Source organism: Erpetoichthys calabaricus, chromosome 4 (genome assembly GCF_900747795.2).
Source record: "Erpetoichthys calabaricus chromosome 4, fErpCal1.3, whole genome shotgun sequence".
Classification (NCBI taxonomy): domain Eukaryota; kingdom Metazoa; phylum Chordata; class Cladistia; order Polypteriformes; family Polypteridae; genus Erpetoichthys; species Erpetoichthys calabaricus.
The window spans coordinates 202,851,353-202,869,862 of record NC_041397.2 but is presented as its reverse complement, the minus strand read 5'-3'; the positions used below and the strand labels follow the sequence as shown (position 1 = coordinate 202,869,862).

The following is an 18,510-nucleotide window of genomic DNA, read 5'->3' as shown; positions in this document are numbered from 1 at the left end:
GGAAAAAATAGTGAATAATATTTAACACTGGTAAAAATCCATGGGAGCAACTTATAAAAATAACCAATAGACCCTGGCCTTCAAAACCCCTAGAAACCATAATTAAATCTTTTTAGAAGCCAAGGAACAACTGGGAAAAAAGAATCATGATCATAGACAGCAATTGCATGCATACATGTAAAACTATAGAATGCCACAGGGATAACAGGCCCTTGCTCACTAGCTGGAAAGAAGCTAGCAACATCATGTACAAAAACAATTTCACATACCAGAAAAAAAGCAATATTTTGTAAATAAGAAACTGCACTAAGAATTGACTAAGAAGAAAAAGTTAATTTGCTATAAATGTTTTAGTAAGGAGTTAAATTACTAAGAGAAGCTTATCACTTATTTTGCATAACATCACAATCTAGTGGGCCATTCCCTGTTTTCTAATTAAATATTCCTAAACAGACTTTATATTAAATGCTGTCACTGATACTTTTTTTGGAAATTTTGTTTCAGGCCTTTTAAACTGTGGGATGCAGGTATCTTGACCTTCAGAGTCATCTGCAATAAGGTAATGCATAGACAGTATATATTTATGTTTAATAGGTTACTTGTGGGCTGTTAGTGAAATATTATATTATTTACATTGGTGGTTTATTTGTGTGAGCTTCACCAAATCAAATTCCATGTATCTGACATTTTAACGTTATTCAGTAGTTCAGTTCTTTACAGATAAAATCGTCTTTGGGTATTTTTAAAGCTTATCCCAATGACACACAGTGATCAGTCTCATTTCTAAAGTCTGGATTGATTTCTCATGCATGATGTTGAATTCTGAGGAGAAAGCCAGGTCAGAATGAAGTGTGTAGCTGTTTTCACTCTGTTGTTACCTTCAATACTGCAGCCGTTTTAAGTTTTGACTTTTTCTGTGTACATGAAAGACTAAAAGTGAAACGATATAGAGCAATCCCTGCCACGATGTTGAAATTAAAGACAAAACAAGGTTGTGTGTATCTGTGTCTGTGCTTAGTAATTCAACCACTCGGCTGCTCCTAGCTCCCCTTGCTGTGGGGTTCAAACTTGAGCATTTGAGTTATGGAATAGCCCTTTACGCCAGTGGAGCTAAAGGAAAACTCATTCAGCCTCAAAGGCCAATCAGGCTTTTCCGCTCGGCTCGGCCCTCCCATTACAGTGGTTAAAGGCACGCTTTAAAATTTCCATTACCTATGCAATCATATACTGTAGAATGTACATTGAATTGTCATATACTGCATTCTATCCATCCATTATCCAACCCACTATATCGTAACTACAGGGTCACCGGGGTCTGCTGGAGCCAATCCCAGCCAACACAGGGCGCAAGGCAGGAAACAAACCCCGGGCAGGGCGCCAGCACTGCATTCTATAATGTCACAAAAAATCAAAAAACAGCACAAAGCATACATGTGAGAATGCTGTTGCAGGGCTGAAACTAATACCAGTTTATTTAATTTTCTTTCTTATTCATGTTGTAATGCTGTAAGCAGTATTATAATACTTTTTTCTTTAAATGCAATAACACCAATCAAAGCTGCTTGTAACATTTAGTTATTTAATTTTGCTGAAGTTATACAGTATATATTTTTTATTTTCATTTCTGCTGGATGTAAGTGCATTTGACTTAGATAAATCTTCCTTCTCCTTTAATAGTAGTGTTTCCTAACTACTCACTTCCTTGTTTTATAGCTTCAGTTTTCTCAATTGTCTACTATTGTTCTTGTTCCCACTATGGTAAGATGTGGGTGTTCCATAGGCAGGTTGACCTTGATGCATATTCTCAAACGTTTCCTTGAATGTGTAGTGCTTCCTGGGTTTTTCATGGACATGTGCCACCTTGTCATTAACAATGGTGGGATCAAGCAACTCTTGCACTTTTGATTCTTTGTCACTGTCTTGTCTTTCCTCTGTAAGACTAAGGTCATCCAGTTCTTCTTGTTCATCTTCACTTTCCTTATTTATTTCTTCAAGGGTGTTGTGTGGAAATATTTCTGTGCAATCTCTCTCTTCCTCTTCTTCTAAGTTGCTTCCTTCGATCTCCTGGAGAATTTCTTTCTCCTCATCAATGGCTGAAAAAAGGAGAGACACATTATTTACAGTATAATAGTCCTGAATTTTCTAATATACTAAAATCTATACTAATAAAAGGCAAAGCCCTCACTCACTGACTCACTCATCACTAATTCTCCAACTTCCCGTGTAGGTAGAAGGCTGAAAGTTGGCAGGCTCATTCCTTACAGCTTACTTACAAAAGTTAAGCAGGTTTCATTTTCGAAATTCTACGCGTAACAGTCATAACTGAATCCTACTTACGTACATATATACGTCCATAGCCTGCAGCTCGATCGCCGTGTGAGGCGGGGTTGTGTCCTGCGTCACCCGGCCTCCCACGTAGTTGGCTGCCTGCCTATATTGCGTCCCCCACCCCCATGCCTCCCACGTAGTTGGTTGCTTGCCTATTTTACACGTTTGGAGAACCGCCAATGCCTCTTAAACATCTTAGATTCTCAGGTGACGATTTGAGTAGTGGACACTTTGATGTTTATGAATGTTTCAACTCTCAAAAGCTGGATGCGAAGTTATCGATGAAACCAATTGTATGCTTACAGCGCTTGACAGATGCCGAATGTCACTTCATCAGAACAAGTCCTGCAAATACTAACGTAATTGAAACAAACCATGAAACTCAAACTGATTATGACAGCAGCAATCCAAGCTGTGAGAAAACAGTAAAAAGGAGGCATGTCAGATGTTGTGGTACATTTTCTGATGCAGCTGGACGGAAACAACTTTGTGATGCTACCGCCAAATACTCACAGAACAATCCACAAGTTAATAGACATGCTGTCGCTAAATACTCGCAGGCAAATCCACAAGTTTATACAGACGCTGTCGCTAAAAATACTCACAGGCCAATCCACAAATTAATAGAGACGCTGCCGCTAAATATTCGCACGCAAATCCACAAGTTAATAGAGGTTCTTTTTCTAGGTACGATCCCAATAATAAAAAGCGGCTCATACGAAAACAACAGGTTTGGCTCAAAAAAGCTGATTGTGGATTTGCGTACAACCACCGAAACTTTGTAACGGCACGAGACTTCAGGTCACGTGTCTGCAAAAGAACCTAATTGAGGCAACTATTTTTACTGGCAGTGGCTCAGGGGAGTTTTTATTCCTCGCATCCCCGTTATACCCTCTGATCTCTCATTTCAATTCAAACGCCTCCAATTTCCAGGAAGGCTCTGCTTCGCAATCACAATTAATAAGTCTCAGGGACAAACCCTACAAAAGGTTGGCATTGATTTGAGGCAAGATTGCTTTTCACATTGCCAACTGTACGTTGCATGCTCAAGAGTAAACTCAGCGCACAGCTTGGTCATATTACAACCAGAGGGACTAACTGACAACATGGTATACAAAGAGATCCTTAGTAAATAATTATTTGTATATTTTCCCTCAGTTTAAAAATGTTTACTTTTCTTCTTAATAACAATTTTAAGGCAGTACTTTGCTGCTGAGCTGTATTTTATTAGTCTATAATAAATTAAAGACGTTGATTTTAGAGGGTGGCCTGTTGGCCCTGTGGTTACCTCTGTTGTGTTTGAATCTAAACACGTTCACTTTCTTTGTGTAGTTCGCTCCAAGTTTTTGTAAGATTTACTTGAACTGTGTGGAAATATACCTCAAGGAAGACAGGAATAGTTCAATCAATCAGTCTTTATTCAGTCACAGATGAGTACATGAATTCTATGTTACAAGGCAGAAGAGCAAAGTTCTCCTTTTTCAATCAGCTTTTAATATTAATTTTCCTCCCTCCCCCTTACTTATGAAACAGCATCTAAGCATTGTATCTTATATTACGCAAATTGGCCAACCGTTTCTTTTTTGTGTACGTATCAAGAGGGGCCCCAAAGAAGGAAAGGTCATCTTTCCTGTGTCTAACAGACACGTTCCTAAAGAAGGAAATTGTCCTATGTCAGGTTACTGCAACCTGTCTTAGACGCCTGTATGAATAACCTACCATTATAATAAAACAGCTTTTAACCCTTAGTAGCTTGTAAGCAGTTACATTTTTTAAAGTAGTACAGTTTTCCAACAGCATCCCAAAATCTTGTAGACTGGTTCAACTGGTGACTCTTAATTGGTTTGTAAATGTACCTTTGTCATTCCAGGTATGGTTCCAGTTCTATATCATATTTAAGGGACAGGCTCTGAACCTTTGTAACCCTGATCTGCATTAAGTGAGAAGAATATATTGATAGATCAAGGAAGGATGGACTGTTTTGTAACAATGTTACTATACAAACATATTTAAAAAGAATTAAGAGCTTTCTGAGTTTTAGCTAAAGATAAAAGTGTCATGGGGAGATAGGAACCTTTATTTTCTGTGCTATTTATCTCAGTCTGCATTTTAGCAGTTTGTTGAACAACAGCTGCAAAAAATTTCCCGAATCTAATGATATCTGTATGCAACTGCTATACCCCAATAATAACTGGATAATGGTAATTGTATAGAATTGAGTCACTGAGCTCTCTCTTATTTTAAAGACACAAACAGGAGGACACACTTTCACAGAGACAGAACTGCCTTGGGACTGAAGTGAGTCTGCACATTGGCTGTCAGCTGCTGGACTTGAAGATGTCAGGTAACTGCTCCCAATAACTACAAAGATAAAACTCTCCAATAAGACAGTTTGAGAGAAGGAGTGCTAGATGTTGATGGAGGCAAATGGTGGTGGCCAGTAGCTTTTTGGGATGTAGATTGCTAGAGGAATGAAGGAGGCAAGCATTGGGATGCCATGTCACCTACTGAAGTGAGTGTCTGTGGTCACGAGGAATGGTGGAGATGAGCAAAATGAACTTTAGATTGCTAGAGCACGGAAAAAGGCAAGCTTGAGGACGCTGGATCACTGACTGAGGTGAGCGTCCGTCAGCTGCAAGAATGAAATTTGGCTTAGGCAGCTCAATGAAAGAACAGAACACTGACCTTTGTGTTTTGACAGACCACATTTTTATCATGAAGTTTTTTTATGAGCACCTATGATGAGCACCTGTTTTCTCATAAAATATTTTTATATTTAAAGAGCTGCACTGCACTTTGTTTTTGACAGTAATTGTTTTGGCTAAATGCACCCAACTTCTTGTGGTTTGAATCCTCATTGAACTAGTTCATTTTGGTCTTTGGCTGTCAATATATATTGTATATACACACACATACATATACAAGAGAGGATCCAAACATTCTCAGAATTATTAAAAAAAACACATTTATTATACAACTTTCAGCTCTATCCTCTTAGTCACTGTCAAATTACTCCCCATGAGATGCAATATGCATGTCCCAGCAGTTCTTCGATTCCTGGAACTCATCATTTCCCATACTCATCTTTCGTTATCATGTTTAGAGCCTCCTGTGATTTCTCTTCCTGTATTTGTAACACAGTAGCAAGTTATCTTCCCTTCAGTCTCAATTTTAATTTTAGGAACAAAAAAAAAAAATCACAGGGAGCAAGATTTGGCAAATATGGGAGGTGTGAAGCAACAACCACATTATTTTTAGTCAAAAACTCATTGACTTATAACTTGGTGTGTGCAGTAGTGCTGTCATCAAGCTACCTGGAAGCATTCACCAGCATCTTGCTGTTGCTACAGGTACCACATAAAAATGTAACCCACCCAGGTTGTATGATTCTACATATCACTTTATACTTGCTGTTATTGGTTCTGATGGAAATATAGTTTGTGAGTGAAACCAGAAAGTCAGTTTTTCTGTCTGTTACTAATGGCTGGGAGGTTAGATTGTTCATTCCTTGTGTAACTGTTATCCCTTAAAAACACAAAAGCACCTTTGTGCAGTCCTCTACTGGTGATAACAAGGAATGAAATAAAGGTTTCAAAGTAAACATAGCCCCAGTAAGTGATCAGCCTGACATAGTTCCAAGGGTGAAACACATGGGGAGCAGTATGGACAGTGAGACCGCTAAGAGTATACAGGTAACATTACATAGTCGGTTACAACATTTCTTCCTATTCCCCATCTAGAAAAACACCTAAGAGGTTAGTTGGTAACTTTGTGTTGGTGCATGTCACAGCTGATCTGATAAAACATTGGCACAAGTACAAAACACTTTCACAATCCTCCACAATATGCAGTAGGACCACTCCAGTATAATATGGGGAACCTTCCTACTACCACCCACTGTGCCAGCTGCCTGCCTGACCCTCCAATTTTCTTAGTTGATCTGCATAATTACTTGTGGGGCACTCCATAAACTTATGGCACAAAATCACTGGCTGCTAACTTCACTTTATCTTACATTGTATACCCACAGATATAGAAGGTAGGCAGCCTCCTGGTAACTTTTTACACATTACGTCTTTTGTGGGCTCCTTTAACAAAGTAAGGAAGGTACCCAGTCTGTTTCCTTTCTGTCCACTTCCTTCTCCTTGGCACCTTCTTGCCACCATGTCAATCAGACAGAATTGCATCTTTCACAGAGAGAGCAATTATTTTCATGCAGCTTCATTAAGTAATGTATGGAGGTAAACTTATACTTATTTGAAACACATCAGTGAAATAATTAGGCTTAGCATTCTATAATTAATTTACCGTTATCTTGCTCACATTCTTTTACTTCTTCATGTAAGAATTCTTCAGCTTCTAGTTGCTCTATTTCTTTCATTTTCATAACTTTGTATTCAGTGTTGGCCATCTTATTTATCTGTAAAAAAACAGTTGTCCAGACCATTTACAAGGAATATTAATGAGAAATCCAGCAAATGTACTTTATTATACAACAAAATTAGTTGAAAAGTCAACCCTTGTCAATCCAACATGCGCTAGCAATCACTAAGTGATTTAAAATATGCACAACACATATATTAGACTTTTTATTTTGTTGGCTATAACCCAGAGATAGGACATGAGAGGCCCCTGGAAAATATATATCATGAAAGAACCACGAATCATGAAGGAGCACCACACCTAAATGTTTCTTCACATAGGTTCATTATATGGAAGGTTACTTGGGTAGACTGACTGCACTTGCAGAAGGAGGGAAGAAAGTTTGGAGAAAGACTAAGATAATTGTAATTATCCTGCACTATGCACAGTTGAACTGTATTTATTGTTTTTGTTAAATGGGGCAGCAGAGAACCTCTGTTGTATCGAATATCATTCTATCCATTTTATAACCCAATTACCCATTTCAGGGTCCGAGAGCCAGAATCTGTTCTGCCAACATAAGGTGCAAGGCATAATCCAACTCAGGATGGCAGGCCAGTCCATTACAGTGTCAACTCACACTGGGTTAATCACAGTCACAAATTAACTTAATATGCATTACCTTGAAATGAGGGAGGAAAACCCATACAGCTGTGGAGAGAACATGGAAAATCCACACAACAGTGACAGGGTCAAGAGTATGTAGCTCTGAGGCAACAGTAATAATCAATGCACCACCCAGATGTCAACATAGCTTTCTTTTATTTTACATGAAATACTGCCAACATGTTGCATGTTAGCTGGACATGCTAGTGTAATTTTCACTGTACTCTGTACATGTGACAATACTACAACTACTCATGCTACAAGCACTGTTACAAAGATGACATACACAACATGGTGCCACTAGTTAATTAATATGACAAAATAATCAGACACTTGAACCAGTTTACATAAACCTTCATGTAAGTATAAAAAATGAAAACAACTGAAATGCAAGTATACCTGCTGATTTTCATTTTCTCCAATTATTTGTAATTCATTCAAACCAGGCACTGAGGTTAAAAGAAGATGATACTCAAAAATATCTGTCTGAACAGATTTAGAGTCACAAGCAACTGATAGGAAAGGAAAAAAATGTTATTTATATACACTGTATCGTATACCTAAGCTAAAAAGACATAGACAGAAGGAAATATACAATTAAAAAAAAATACCATATAATTATTACATTAACAATAATGTGTCATTAACAGTTTGCAGTTATATTATTATGATGCACTAGAATAAAAGATAATGCAGTATTCATGCTTGTTACAATGTTTCAGTTATAAAATTATTCTATATTTCATTATCAATATCAGTTTGCAAAGTTCATTCCTTTTTTCTACAGAAATATACCTAATTCACACAGCTACTGTACACTGAAAAACACTGCAAAACACAGAAAATGCTTCCTGAAAACTGTTTTTATTATGTGTAGGCAAAGAGCCGGCATACTGCTGGTAAAGCATTACTTAGCACCCTCTGGAGGACAACTGCTGGAACTACACAAATTTTTTCTCAATTACATAGTATAAAAAATACACAAAAAAATGATTTATTAATATTTTAAATCTTTTTTTCACTAAAGCATAAATATTGATAATCAAAATTGAATTCTTACCCTTTGGCTTGCTGTCCTTCCTAGGAGATCCCTTTATCAACCTGTTTGAGTAAATATTTTGAATTTCCAGTTCTCGTTCTTTTTCCTAAGATAATAATGCATTAAATATTTAAGAATAAAATATATATTCAAATGAAATTTATCAAATAAAAATATCTAAATGAAAAATGTGCTTTATTTAGATTTACTCAGAAAGGTGTGGCTGCATAGATTTATTTTCTTAATTTATTTGTTAAGCATATAAAGTTATACTAAATGAGTTAAATTCCAGTCCGTAGCTGTAAATCAAGTTAACTAACTGCATTTTTCAAAGTACTATTCATTAAACAATTTCAATATGTAAATCTACAAAGTCGGGTGGCACGGTGGCACAGTGGTAGTGCTGCTGCCTCGCAGTTAGGAGACTTGGGTTTGCTTCCCGGGTCCTTCCTGCGTGGAGTTTGCATGTTCTCCCCATGTCTGCGTGGGTTTCCTCCGGGTGCTCCGGTTTCCTCCCACAGTCCAAAGTCATGCAGGTTAGGTGCATTGGCGATCCTAAATTGTCCCTAGTGTGTGCTTGGTGTGTGCCCTGCGGTGGGCTGGCGCCCTGCCCGGGGTTTGTTTCCTGCCTTGCACCCTGTGTTGGCTGGGATTGGCTCCAGCAGACCCCCGTGACCCTGTAGTTAGGATATAGCGGGTTGGATAATGGATGGATGGATGGAAATCTCCAAAGTCTAGAGTTTTTGGTTCAAACTGTTGTGTGAAGTTTACCTATGTTTGTTTTCTTAGGGCCGATTTATACTTTACACTCATTATGTGTACGTGCATGCATCATGGCTGCCACATGCTCCCAGCGTTCATCTGATGCGTCCTCCGAGCACATCCTCATTAATTAATGCGTGCGCGAGTTGCAGTACCAGCAAATATTGGGGGGGGCGCAGTGTGTTCAAGTTGGAACGTGACGTCAGAGTCTCTGTTTACTTTCAACATGTGACAGCAAAACACTTTGCTGATCCTACTGGATCAATGTGCATGCTTCAATATTTGATGAATGGTTTAATGCTGTGAAGCAAAACATCAAACTTAAATGCTGACATTCAAATGCATTTGGAAGTATAAACCCAGCCTTACGGGCACTCCTATTTTCTTTCTAAATCCCAAAGACGGGTGTGTTAGTTAAATAGCCTAGTGTGTATGAGTTTGAGCGTGTGTATGAGTGTACACTTGTGAATGTCAGTCTGTCCAGGTTTGGTGGCTTCCTTGTATCCAGTGTTGCTAAAATATGATTCAGCCTTATGTGTGTGTGTACAAATCTCATTAAATGAATTCTAGATGAATCCAAATTTTGAAATGATAATCTAACAGTAAGAAAGCATTGTCACCCACATGCTCACCTTGCAAATATTTTTAAAATTAGTGGCTTCTTACTGTTTTTTGTATGTCAATGGCAAAGCCTTTCTGTGTAAATCCACCCTGTGTTGAGAGTTTTTCTTAAATTTGGAAAACATGAGATATTGTGATAACACTGTTCACAGATGTGCTCCCCTGCTTTCACGTGTATATATTAACACCTCTCTTTCTGTCTAAATAGCTGTTAAATACTCTACAACTGTGATTCCCTTGAGAGTGCCACTGAAATAAATACAAAAGTGATGAAGAGATTGCAAGTGCAAAGCATTCGTGATCTCTACCATGTGGTGATCCGATCAAGGGATATGGCTGGATCAAGTTTCTATCTAAAGTACATCTAGGAACTGGACTCAAGCTTTCAAAAATGGTTTCCAATAGTAGATCTCTGCAGGCTGTTGTCCAGGATGTGACCTGTCTCATTTTGTGTTGTCAGCAGTCCACACATGTTAATGTATGAGGCACTGCAAATTCAGAGAGAGAGAGACACTAGAAACTGGAGTCTTGTTACTAATGGTAGTGAGATTGCTCAGTGCCATTGGTGAAGTATAGGCCCCATTTTATCTAGAGAAAGGTAAACAGAACTGAGCCAGTACTGGTGATCTAAAGTGAAAATCAGAGATAAGGCTCCAGTGGCTGTGAGAGGGCATTGTTGCCAGATGGCCCCACCTTGTAAAATAAGTCCTGCCTGCAAAAGTAAATCTAGGAATGCCATGAAAAACAACTCGAAGACAGGATATAAACAGCCAATATGCATTGAGGGAAAAATGGTGTTTCTTCTATTCTGAAAATAAGAAAAGAAAAATACAGACACTTTTCAGCCGCGTATCTTTCATCAGTCTCTCTATCAATTTACTGGACGTAAAACCTCCATTTCATGCAAGCCAAGTGACTCATAATTCCCTGATTCAGAATTACCTTCTCTACAGCTCCTTTCATCCCTGGCACACTGAAAGCTCTCATCCTTTTAAACAGTTTCTCAGACTCCACTGTTGCTTGAAGCTTCCTTCCATAATGAAGCACTCAAAACATTTTTCTTCATTGATACTGGGATACCATTCTCATACTGTAGGAAATATAATGTGAAAACCAGACCTTACAGGGTCCACCTTAAAAAGGAGCATCAAAAATTAAATCTGAAGTTCACTCGTCCTCCATTTTCTACTCTATATTACACCCACAGGTCAATAAATAAAATTCCTCATGTTACAGATGGATTATTCCTAAGATGCTCTTTTTCCTTGATACACATCTTCTGATATGCTTCCATTGACCACCTAAATCATACAAAACTACTTGCCTGTAGCACACTGTACAAAACACAGCCACAACAGAAGCTTGGATCACACATTACTTCAGCCCTAAATGACTGACTAACCTTAAACCTTTTCTAATAATGGTTTTTAATTCACTCTCTCTGGTCTTTCACTCCTCTCATCCTCCAAGGCTTTTTGCTTTGTTTGCATTACTATACATACGATTAGTTTCTTTGGCTGTGAAGGCTACACAGTCAGCACAACCTGTGAGGGCTACACAACCTTTTGAGATGCTTTCATTGACTCCAATGTATATTCAGATTGAATGTGAAATGGCTCACAAACAGGGTGGCCAGAATATGGAGGAAGAAAGGTGACAGAAGTGAGAGAAATGGTGTCACTTTACTCTGTCACAGAGTAAAGGTTCTGGAGAACTGTGAAGGAAGGGCTGTTTAGACTGACTGATGTTTATTATTTTGAGATTGCTTAGACGTTACTCATTGTTTTAATTAACCTGTGTCGGGATAAAAAATGATTTCTTGGTTTGAAAGCTGTGGCCTTTGCGCAACCCTACGTGGTTGAAGGTGTAGTGTGAAGCCAGGACCCATCCCACCATATATATAACAGCTCAAAAAACAAAAAATGTTCAAAATGACCTCTATCTTCTGAGTCACTAAATCAATTTCTGTCTGTAAACATGCTGTGAGTTCTTGAGCTTCTGCCATCTTCCGTTTCTCTGCTGCCAGTTGATGAGAAAACTTGCTGTTGCACATTTCCACATTTGTTTCCATTTCCTGTGAAAAATACATTATGTTATGCACTGAGCTTGTTTCGGATTAATTCATTGCATTATAATCTACTACAAATTTTAGTGTACTGTACACTGAAATTTTTTTTTGGTATTGTTATGTTTATTTTGTTCATATTCTATGTTAGCCGTACTGACTCTTTTGTTTCTTTATGTCTATGTATATTCTGTTGTGGTTCCTCAAGAGGCGGGGCCACATGCTCATCATTGTGAAGAGACTGCCCTCAGCCGTATAAAGGTGGGGACAGCCCACAGTTTTTATTGCCAATAATTTATTATAAAGTTGTTTGAACATACCCCTGAGATATCTAAATGCATTAGCTGCACTCCTTCATTTTTCACATATTCAACTTAAATAACAGCATATATGTTATTCTTATAAAAGTCTGAATTCTTCACTTCAAATGACATCTGCACTTCTTCAATAACCTCTTCACCACAGCCAGATGTTTTCCCACATATACTATCCTATGACAATTTCAAAAAAGTGGAAGTCTGAGAGAGCAAGATCCTGGATGCAGAGCAGATGGGAAAGAACAGTCTACCCAAGTCATGTGATTGCTTCCTGACTTCTCAAACTTGTGTGAGTATTGTCTCGAAGGAAGATTTCTGCAACATTTCTGTGAAGTGAAACTCCCCTTAAAAGCATCTACAGCTATTAAAAGTCTGAATATGCAGATCTGACTGAAATAATTTTCACCACAATTACCAATTCTGCTTCCTTAAATAAACAGCGCCCATGTCTGTCCCTGCTGAAGGTGTAACCTTAAACTTCATCTTGAAAGGACAGGTTGAGTGATGCCAATCTGCTGTCTTTTGATCTCCAGTATAAAATGATAAATCCACGTGCCATTCCTATTTATGATTCATAAAAAATCTTTCACCATTGGTCTTGAATTTTTTTTAAGTATTTTAAGTATTTGGTACACTGTATTAATCCCAAGGGGAAATTGTCATTTCACATGACCTTTGGGATGGAAAAACAATCCCAGGTAGCCCTCTTTCCATACAATTTTGTAATTGACAGTTAGGCTTCATAGAACCTAATATGTACCCACTCTTTGGTATCCCTAATGAAAGAGCTGAATTTTAAAGGAGTTACAGTGTATGTTGCAGAGATTTCCTGCTAATTTTGGCTGAAGTATACAATTTATATGGGCAAATCTTGTATGGAAAGATTTCATTATGGTCTACACCATAACATAACATGCTTCTTGGAAAAGAAAACATTTTTTTCAGAAATGTTTGGTGACATACACTTCTCAGATTTATATTTACACTTATCAAAGCCTTGGTTAAATCACTGCACAGATACATTACCTTATAATTAGTCCTTCACTATATACGGTGGTGTGAAAAACTATTTGCCCCCTTCCTGATTTCTTATTCTTTTGCATGTTTGTCACACAAAATGTTTCTGATCATCAAACACATTTAACCATTAGTCAAATATAACACAAGTAAACACAAAATGCAGTTTGTAAATGGTGGTTTTTATTATTTAGGGAGAAAAAAAAATCCAAACCTACATGGCCCTGTGTGAAAAAGTAATTGCCCCCTGAACCTAATAACTGGTTGGGCCACCCTTAGCAGCAATAACTGCAATCAAGCGTTTGTGATAACTTGCAATGAGTCTTTTACAGCGCTCTGGAGGAATTTTGGCCCACTCATCTTTGCAAAATTGTTGTAATTCAGCTTTATTTGAGGGTTTTCTAGCATTAAGGTCATGCCATAGCATCTCAATTGGATTCAGGTCAGGACTTTGACTAGGCCACTCCAAAGTCTTCATTTTGTTTTTCTTCAGCCATTCAGAGGTGGATTTGCTGGTGTGTTTTGGGTCATTGTCCTGTTGCAGCACCCAAGATCGCTTCAGCTTGAGTTGACGAACAGATGGCCGGACATTCTCCTTCAGGATTTTTTGGTAGACAGTAGAATTCATGGTTCCATCTATCACAGCAAGCCTTCCAGGTCCTGAAGCAGCAAAACAACCCCAGACCATCACACTACCACCACCATATTTTACTGTTGGTATGATGTTCTTTTTCTGAAATGCTGTGTTCCTTTTACGCCAGATGTAACGGGACATTTGCCTTCCAAAAAGTTCAACTTTTGACTCATCAGTCCACAAGGTATTTTCCCAAAAGTCTTGGCAATCATTGAGATGTTTCTTAGCAAAATTGAGACGAGCCCTAATGTTCTTTTTGCTTAACAGTGGTTTGCGTCTTGGAAATCTGCCATGCAGGCCGTTTTTGCCCAGTCTCTTTCTTATGGTGGAGTCGTGAACACTGACCTTAATTGAGGCAAGTGAGGCCTGCAGTTCTTTAGACGTTGTCCTGGGGTCTTTTGTGACCTCTCGGATGAGTCGTCTCTGCGCTCTTGGGGTAATTTTGGTCGGCCGGCCACTCCTGGGAAGGTTCACCACTGTTCCATGTTTTTGCCATTTGTGGATAATGGCTCTCGCTGTGGTTCGCTGGAGTCCCAAAGCTTTAGAAATGGCTTTATAACCTTTACCAGACTGATAGATCTCAATTACTTCTGTTCTCATTTGTTCCTGAATTTCTTTGGATCTTGGCATGATGTCTAGTTTTTGAGGTGCTTTTGGTCTACTTCTCTGTATCAGGCAGCTCCTATTTAAGTGATTTCTTGATTGAAACAGGTGTGGCAGTAATCAGGCCTGGGGGTGGCTACGGAAATTGAACTCAGGTGTGATACACCACAGTTAGGTTATTTTTTAACAAGGGGGCAATTACTTTTTCACACAGGGCCACGTAGGTTTGGATTTTTTTTCTCCCTAAATAATAAACACCATCATTTAAAAACTGCATTTTGTGTTTACTTGTGTTATATTTGACTAATGGTTAAATGTGTTTGATGATCAGAAACATTTTGTGTGACAAACATGCAAAAGAATAAGAAATCAGGAAGGGGGCAAATAGTTTTTCACACCACTGTAACTAATGATATGCCAGTACTGATTATGAAGAGACTGCTGAATACTTAGTTCCAATTAGGAAAACTGCAAAAAACTGTTAAAATGCACCATAACAACCTGCTTTGCCTAAACAACTGTATACCCAATTTTGTTTGGTAGATGTTGTTTCCCATAACACGAAAGAAAGACCAATCGGGGCGAGTAAAGAAACCCTGCTGGCGTCAATTAACTTTAAGCTTAGTACCATGGAAATGTGAGGAGGTTTCTGGTCTTTGATTTTTTACCTAATTACATACTTTTGCATTCCTTTACTTATCTTAACTTAGCGTAGACATTTCTTAGTAAAAAGACAAAATGTAATGACATTTCTGCTAACATGTCATTTGGGTTGCTAATAAGTTGGCTGCACAGTGTCCTAAATCAATATTTGTGATGTTTCAAAATCAGCAGCTATATAATAACTTTGAAACTCTGTGAGTGCACATGCAAAAAGTACTCAGAAGGATTGCCTTGAATAGTGCAATATACATTAAACCAAAAAATTGTGCTTTTTGTGCAACAGACACTGTGAATACATGAATAGGCAGTTGTCCTCTAATAATAACTAACAACTAAGCAACAGGTTGTTTCTTAACCACTACCACTAGTCTTCATATGTGATCCTGAGCATTTCTGTTAATTTGCTGTACAAAGTAAAGGCATAGTGTAAAGTAAGTTGAAACGGTATTCATTAGATGCACATGAAATAAAGTGAATGTGTTTGTCTGTGAATATTTTGCTATTTGAACAAAACAGGTAGGCCACATTGCCATATTACCTTGATGTTCTTCTCCTTCATGTCCGCCTTCCCTGTAATAATTACTAACTTGTGTAGAAGTTGTTCCCTTCCTCCTAGCTTCCTATCATCAGACAACTTTTGCAGCCCCCGAAGAGAGTCCCTTATGTCCATCAGCTCAGCTTCGGTGGCTTTCAGCTTTTGGGAAATGACTCGGTTGTGTGCCTGTGATCTGGAAAGCAGATCCTTTAGGTTTTTCACTTCAGAGTTCTGCTTAAGGATGAGCTGAGACAGGCAACTTTTGCTATCTTCAAATTTACGGAGGGCTTGAGTGTGACGGCCATGCAGGCGCTTTAGGAGATTATTTTCTGAGCTGGCGACATTCAATGTCTGGCGTAGATCACATATTTTGTTGCTCAGTTCCTTGATCTGGTGAAGGCACGCTGACATAATACGCTGGGTTGGACCACTTTCAGCCTTATGACAAAGTGGATTTGAACGTCTGAAACTACAAGCTGGATGTTTTGTACTAGATTTGTTCCACTGTTTAACTCTCACAGTGGGCACCTTTTTTCGACCTAAGAAAACAAAAGGCCATGTTTAGAGTCACATTTTCATCAGCAATGTCCAGCTATCAAAAACAACATCTGAATTCTTGGCTAAAAAAACACACACACAAAAACACCAAAAACTTATATGAAAGTTCTAAGCCTTTTAAATGTTAGTGCCTGTAAAGGATGTACCTAAAACTAACGAAAATAATCCTGTAAATGAATAGCATTTTGTAAATATTCATTTAAAACTTCTAAAGATATATAACTGACGGTGCATTCATATTTCCTAAAACTGGAGGGTCAAACATGTCATATGAAAGTACCCTGAAGTACCTAAAGAAAATCCACAAAGAATGGCGTATACAGGGCTGTGTAGTTGGAGTCGAGGAGTCGGAGTCAATTTTGGGTACCTGGAGTCGGGGTCGGAGTTGGCAAAAATGTACTGACTCCGACTCCTAATAAATTTAAATTGTAATGAAAAAAAAAATACAGCAAGTTCAAGTGTCCCATTTCACAAACAATAGTCATAATTAAGTACTTATCTGATGTAAGAATAAATCCCAGTGCATAGTTGTGTTACTACTAGTGTGAAGTTCATCTAAGCTATTATACAACTTGACATTCACATATTGTAATCTGGATTATGGTACATTACAAAAAGTGTTTTAATTTTATTTCAGATATAATGTGTTTAACAAGTTCATTTAAGTGTAAACAAGTGTAATGATGTAGGTATAGATGTGTGCTATGGCCTGATGTGTGTTCAGGGGTTCTTGTCTTTTGTTTAAACTGGCCAATATGGTAGAGAGTCAGCTTCCTAGCCAGTAGTTCTGTGGTTAAATGACATGTATGTTGCCTTCCTTTAATCAACATGGAAAATACATTAGCATATTAAATACAGAGGAGTTGGAGTCGGGAAGTCGGAGTTGGAATCAGAAGTACCAGAAACTCAGGAGTTGGAGTCGAAGGATTTATCTACCAACTCCACAGCCCTGGTTGTATAATGTACCAACTTTCCAAAGGCAGTGACCACAGAAACCCAGGTCCCTGAAGTTTTGAGGCAATAATGCTAACCACTGTGATGAACAAACTCAATTTTTCATACTTTAAAGTGGTCATAATAAATGAATTTCCAATCGTGAAATGATCTTCTTTTATCTTGATCCGATGTAATTGCTAGCAAGAAATACCATGCTTTTATTATTTGGAAAGATACTTCCTTTTAATTACATAAATTATAGCGTTCCAACATGAGGTCTCTTTCTTTAAGAATTATATATACCAAAGGATGTATCGGAAATACAGCATATTCAACTAGAACTGCTGTTCTTTTTTTTTTTTGTATCAGTATGCTGCTGCTGGAGTATGTGAATTTCCCCTTGGGATTAATAAAGTATCTATCTATCTATCTATCTATCTATCTATCTATCTATCTATCTATCTATCTATCTATCTATCTATCTATCTATCTATCTATCTATTCATCTGTTCAATACCAATTCCTGTTTCTTTCTCAAAAATAAAATCCCATAAAATTTTGCTTGTGATAATGTCATATTATTGGTGGGGAATGCACACTTTCTCTTGGTGCATAAATTATTTAATATTTTAGCATGTCCAAGATCAGAAAAAAAAACTTTTCATTCATCCTTCTATTATTAAACCCATTTAATCCTGTTCAGGGTTGCATGGAGCCAGCACCTATACTGTTTGCAGAAACAATCTCTGGATCAGTTACCAGTCCATCGTTACACTTGCCTGTAGACATCTTTAAAGTGTTTGATTCCTACATTTCCTGGATCCTCTTAGGGATTTGTGTCACTAGAAAGACAAAAAATATACATACATACTGAAATAGAACAATAGTACAGTACTTAAAATAGATAAACACCAAAGTTAGATGATAAACTCTGCTTTTTAAGTATGAGACTGATTTTCAGCAAATATATATGAATGTCTCACTATGCTGTAATTGTTCATTGCAATGCAGACTCAAGCAAAATAAGGTATCTTTTATTTATATATCTTAGTGGCAACACAAAACAAACATACTTCTATTCATTAGCAGACTATGGATGGTATTCTAAAATTGCTAGTTTGTAAAGGTAGGAAGAATTAGTAGTGTAACCTGGTCATGTAACAAGCGGAAACTACCAGGCCTCCAAAGCCATGGGTCTAAATGTGGTGGGTTGAGAGGGCTTGAAAAAGGGACAGCATCAAGAAAAGGTATTCAGGTAACTTAAAATAACATTAACTAGATTCAAAGTGAGCAACTGCAGAACAGTCAAATATATACATATATGAGGAGAATATATTTGAGCTTCTAAAATGACTTAGAAAGATGCTCGATCTAAATGGTGCCATAATGATTGCCATAAATAAT

General features: G+C 37.8%; 1 protein-coding gene across 1 annotated transcript; it reads right to left on the bottom strand.

Moving 5' to 3' along the window:
• Positions 1 to 1,489: 1,489 nt before the first annotated feature.
• On the bottom strand, positions 1,490 to 17,895 carry LOC114651190 (lebercilin-like protein). Its single transcript, XM_051926639.1, has 7 exons — positions 17,835 to 17,895; positions 15,616 to 16,151; positions 11,715 to 11,852; positions 8,417 to 8,501; positions 7,756 to 7,868; positions 6,652 to 6,748; positions 1,490 to 2,093 (listed from the first exon to the last, which is right to left on the bottom strand). The coding sequence occupies exons 1-7, from the start codon at positions 17,893 to 17,895 to the stop codon at positions 1,708 to 1,710; spliced, it is 1,416 nt and encodes a 471-aa protein (XP_051782599.1). The 3' UTR covers positions 1,490 to 1,707.
• Between the last annotated feature and the right edge of the window lie 615 nt (positions 17,896 to 18,510).

What these genes read in the sequence shown, in the direction of transcription:
- LOC114651190 (XM_051926639.1), bottom strand. Translation starts at nt 17,895, where the DNA reads ATGTCTACAGGCAAGTGTAACGATGGACTGGTAACTGATCCAGAGATT. An exon ending in TAGTGACTCAGAAGATAGAG is followed by an intron (nt 8,502 to 11,714) that starts GTCATTTTGAAC and finishes TTATTATCTTAG; the next exon opens with GAAAAAGAACGAGAACTGGA. An exon ending in GAAGGACAGCAAGCCAAAGG is followed by an intron (nt 7,869 to 8,416) that starts GTAAGAATTCAA and finishes CTTTCCTATCAG; the next exon opens with TTGCTTGTGACTCTAAATCT.